The 2,844-nt window shown below is 44.4% G+C and overlaps 1 protein-coding gene across 1 annotated transcript; it reads left to right on the plus strand.

Moving 5' to 3' along the window:
• Positions 1–1,281: 1,281 nt before the first annotated feature.
• LOC123519256 (uncharacterized protein C2orf16-like) lies at positions 1,282–1,821 on the plus strand. The gene has a single exon (XM_045280388.1). It carries the CDS (start codon positions 1,282–1,284, stop codon positions 1,819–1,821), a length of 540 nt encoding a protein of 179 aa, XP_045136323.1.
• The last annotated feature ends 1,023 nt before the right edge of the window (positions 1,822–2,844 follow it).

The raw sequence follows: 2,844 nt of genomic DNA on the forward strand, positions 1-2,844 counted from the left end.
TGCTGATGTATTCCTTTATATTGTAAATTTTTAGTTGACTTTTTGGAAAACGTCCTAAAAATATCAACACATTGAAATTTAGAAACACATACACTACCTCAGATGTATTCTGTGCGACATGAGAATATAATATATTGATCATACATGTGAACTACACACAGAGGATCGAGCTCCACTAACAGATATTATTATAGCTATGCAATTGCTCTCTCTCTCTCTGGATCTATATAATGGTACAAAATCAGAGAGAGAGAGAGAGAGAGAGAGAGAGAGAGAGAGAAATGTGTGTGTGCGTATGTGTGTGTGTGAAGCAGTCTGCTCGATCAGGCCTCATTCATTTCCATCATTATTCCAAGTGTAATATTGTTCACCGCTCCCTACATGAAAGCAATAGCTTAAATATCCCCTTGGAAATATTGCATTTGTAATAATAGTTTGTCCTATTGACCTTACTCCACATAATGAACAAACAATTAATATACGACAGCTAGTGAAGGTGAAGGAAGGTGCAGTGGGCTCAACACGTGGCAGTCTCTATATAAATAACTCTAATATATTTATTACGCGCACATGCAGTACTTTCCCTTAATCTGTGAAAATCTTAGAGAGAGAGAGAGAGAGAGAGAGAGAGAGAGTTAAATGCCAGTAACTCTGTCTTAGGTAATATGGCCAGGAATATCACTACCATCATAGGGGCCAGCACCCCTTATGCGTTTTTTGGAAAGACTAGGGTCTCTATAAACCCTTGTCATAAGGCTTCCAAGTTCGAGTATAACTATTCATAGGTCCCAGCAGAGGCGCAGTAGTCCCGTACCGTCTGTGAGTGTCGACCCCCCACCCAGACCTAGCCAACATTTGCCAAGCGTCGCTGCTTGTCATGAAGCCACGTTTTTGTCGTTTCGGTCGCAATAACCGCTGACATTGCACACTTTTCCTAGGCGTTAGATAACATATGCTGTGTGTTCGTGTAAAACAAATAGTTTCCTTCGAACTTTCCAAACGTGGCCAAATATATAAAAGTGTGTAGTTTCTGTCATGATGCCACGGTGTCCCGCCGCAGTACCTGGCATCCTCAGCTAGGGAATCTTGCCAGCGGATGTATATTTGCGCACGGAGAGCAACTAGACGCCAAGAATTCTGTAATCTGCTGTAACCGTTTGATATGGCTTACACCTACTTAGTAAAAGGTGGCGTACGTGGTTAGTCTGGCACCGTACTTAGGGTCTTTGCTCCTCTCCCTCGCCGCTATTGACAGTCCTGCACCAGACAGCGCCCGAGACGATGGCCACCCGACGCCACTCCACCGGCAATGACAGTCACGCGACTCATGGACACCACGAGAATCATGATCACGAAGGTCACGGTCGTTCAGATGACAGAGGTCACGCCAGCCGTCGTGATTACCTGAGTCCACCTGAAGACCGTCGGCAGGAGACACATCTCAGCCCTCACAGATACCAGCGGTCGCACTCCCGACGCAGCCCTCAGAGACACCCAAGTCTCCGGGGCAGTCGGAGTCCATTCAGACATCATTGCCCACACTGCCACAAGCATAAGCAAAATGCAAGCTCTAGAAATGGCCGCAGCCCCAGTGGACGTCACAGCCCCAACGGCAGCAGGCGTCACAGCCCAAGCAGTAGCAGCAGACGCCACAGCCCTAGCAGCAGTAGTCGCCGTAGTACCAGTGATCTTCTCAGCCCAGACGACCACCACAGACCTTCGCGGCGGCACAGCTCAACTGTTCAGCCTGACGTTACGGTGTGCCACGAACACACGCACAGGCGTCACAGCTCAGACAGTCGCCACAGTAGCAGACACTAGCTGGGGATGTGAGCAGTAAGATGCGACTACACGAATCGAGGTGATGACGTGGCGAAGATGCGTAACTACCTCCTATGGTGAAGAGCAACGTATGCTGGACGAGGCGGTGGTGCGGCGCAGAGACCACCCTGGGTGACATACCTTTGGTGGACTACTCGTGACAGAGACCACATGTATACGTTGGTGCAAACTGAGGCAGCATTATGCAGTGACCTCATCCTCCGTACTCCAGTTCGCGAGCGATCGTCGCCCCAGCAAAATGCGTCAGTTGCTAGTAAGATGTACTAACTCGCTTGGGTTATACGCCTTCATTACCACGGATGAAGTGCACTGCCATAAGCGGCAATATGGTGTATGAATTCCTGATATCATTCAATCTATATTCAGATTGCATTTTTATAAAGATGCTGACAAAGAGAAAAAAAAGTTGGTGTGCCAAGTACAGGAATGTATACCTGCTGCTCCAGTGCTATAAATGTTCAGGTATTTTAGCGAGCTGACATAACGTGCAGCAGAAAATCATTCACTTCTCTCAATGAACTAAATCTTTTACAATTCATGCTCTAGAACTACAAACCTTTCTGTTCTGAGGACCAATAAATGACCAACCGGCACCTAGATGTAGCGTCTTGAGGATGCAGAAATGGAAATATGATTATTGTATTCTGCTAACACTGGCCGAATCAAGAGCATTGCCACTAGTTTATCACTTATTTGAACATTTTGATGTAGATGGCTGGCTATTATTTTATTAGTGTGCATATAATGCTCTGACTTTCTCACTTTAAATTTCGATATATATATATATATATATATATATATATATATATATATATATATATATATATATATATATATATTCTAATACATGAGAACGTGTTTATTTATATTTTATTTTCCTTTCTGTGGGCAATTTGAATTAATATACTAGCTAACAAAGATAGCAACCTGCTGCTGCTTCTGCTGTTGCTAGCATTAAGTAAAATAAAAACCAGTTAGGACAATAAAAATATATACAGTATA

The sequence above is a fragment of the Portunus trituberculatus genome, chromosome 45, assembly GCF_017591435.1.
Source record: "Portunus trituberculatus isolate SZX2019 chromosome 45, ASM1759143v1, whole genome shotgun sequence".
NCBI classification, from domain to species: domain Eukaryota; kingdom Metazoa; phylum Arthropoda; class Malacostraca; order Decapoda; family Portunidae; genus Portunus; species Portunus trituberculatus.